Raw genomic sequence first — 1,473 nt, 5'->3', positions numbered from 1 at the left:
ATGTGAAAGGGATCTACAAAGAGGAAATGAGCCTAAGTGGCGGTTAAGTGTGCGTGATTGGTGGAAGTTGAGTCCGCCAACGGCGGACGAGTGAGAGATCCGGGTCCGAGACGAAGGAAACATCGTCGACGTACCTGATAGTCACTTGCTTGAACGGATCCTAGGGGATCCTAAGTGTGAATGATTGCGGAGCGTCCACGTAGCAGCGTTTAGAGATCGACTCAAGGAAACAGAGGAGCTGAGGCATTCGTGTTCAAGCATCCCGTGTCCTTCTCTCATCTTTCTTCTTCTCCTATTCCCATATTTCAAGTCAGCGATATGCAATTTCTTTCTTTCTCTTCTCTTCTCTCGCTAAATGATCTTCATGTCCTCCCTTCTTATCTCTGTCTGTCTTTCTCATCTTTCTCTCAACTTCTTTGTTTCTTTTCTTCTCTTTTTCTTTCTTTCTTCCTTCAGGCAATCGGAGTTGCTTCAAGGTGTATTTGATAAAGCCCAGTTTGGTCCGAGTGCGGGAGGTCTTCTTCATTCTGTCTATCTTCTCTTAGGAGGATCTGCAGCGGGTCTTCTCTTACAGTGTCTTGCATCTCTCTTCTCTTCTTTTCTTAAGCTCAAGTAAAAAGCCAATTCTCAATGACGTTGTCTATCTCGATACTCGAACGAGAGACAGATAGATCGATAGATCGATAGATAGATAGATTAAAGATAGTCAGATGGATAGATCGATAGATAGATAGCATCGACCGATCACACTCGAAGCCAAAGTCGATGATCGGAGGAACCCCCATGTGAAGTCGACGGATACAGTCACTATGAAAGACACTTCTCTCTCTCTATGTCTTGCCGAGGACATTCGATCATCTTTCTGTCTCTCTTCTCTCTCCTCATAGACGATATGACTCAGTCACTGGAGAAATAGACAAGACTCGTCGCCTATTACCTCGTATATATGTAGATGTGTAGACGTTTCTCTCTTTCAGAGATGGAGATATGTGGATGCTTATTTGTATATGTTTCTATAGATGTGTATCGATGTATCGACTTATCCTCTAGGCTTTGTATCGACTCATCCCGCATACGATCGATACAAAGAAGCGCGTCTCTTCAAGGTGTTTCTTCTTCTTCTTCAATGGAATGAGTGTAAAGCACAGGAGAGCAGTACTGAAGCCGGCGAGACAGAAACAACTTGGATAGGGGGAGATCTAGACAGGGAAAGAAAGAGAAAGAAAAGAATCGAATGAAGGGTGTCTGTTCATCTTGCTTTTCATCTCTCTTGCTTCTGTATGAATGCATGCTAAGCAGCGTAGGTGGAGATTCAGAGAGAAACAAGAACATGGTGTATGTACTCCTCAACTTTCCCAGACAAGGGTGTCACTACTTTTTACGTTCATCTTTCTTTCCTTCCTTCTTTAGTCCTGTTTCTTTTTCTTTCTTCTCTCACCTCTTCTTTCTCTCTTTTTCTCTCTCTCTCTGTCT

The 1,473-nt window shown here is 43.4% G+C and overlaps 1 protein-coding gene across 1 annotated transcript; it reads left to right on the top strand.

Moving 5' to 3' along the window:
• Nucleotides 1-449: 449 nt before the first annotated feature.
• On the top strand, nt 450-606 carry CSUI_007766 (dna-directed rna polymerase i largest; the record flags this gene model as incomplete). The annotated part of the gene is made up of 1 exon (XM_068067910.1): nt 450-606. A coding segment is annotated over one exon (153 nt), but the record flags the coding sequence as incomplete, so codon positions are not given.
• Nucleotides 607-1,473: the final 867 nt, after the last annotated feature.

This window comes from Cystoisospora suis, assembly GCF_002600585.1.
Source record: "Cystoisospora suis strain Wien I chromosome Unknown contig_4177, whole genome shotgun sequence".
Classification (NCBI taxonomy): Eukaryota; Apicomplexa; class Conoidasida; order Eucoccidiorida; family Sarcocystidae; genus Cystoisospora; species Cystoisospora suis.
Note: the sequence above shows the minus strand (reverse complement) of the source record. Positions and strands in the feature narration are given on the sequence as shown.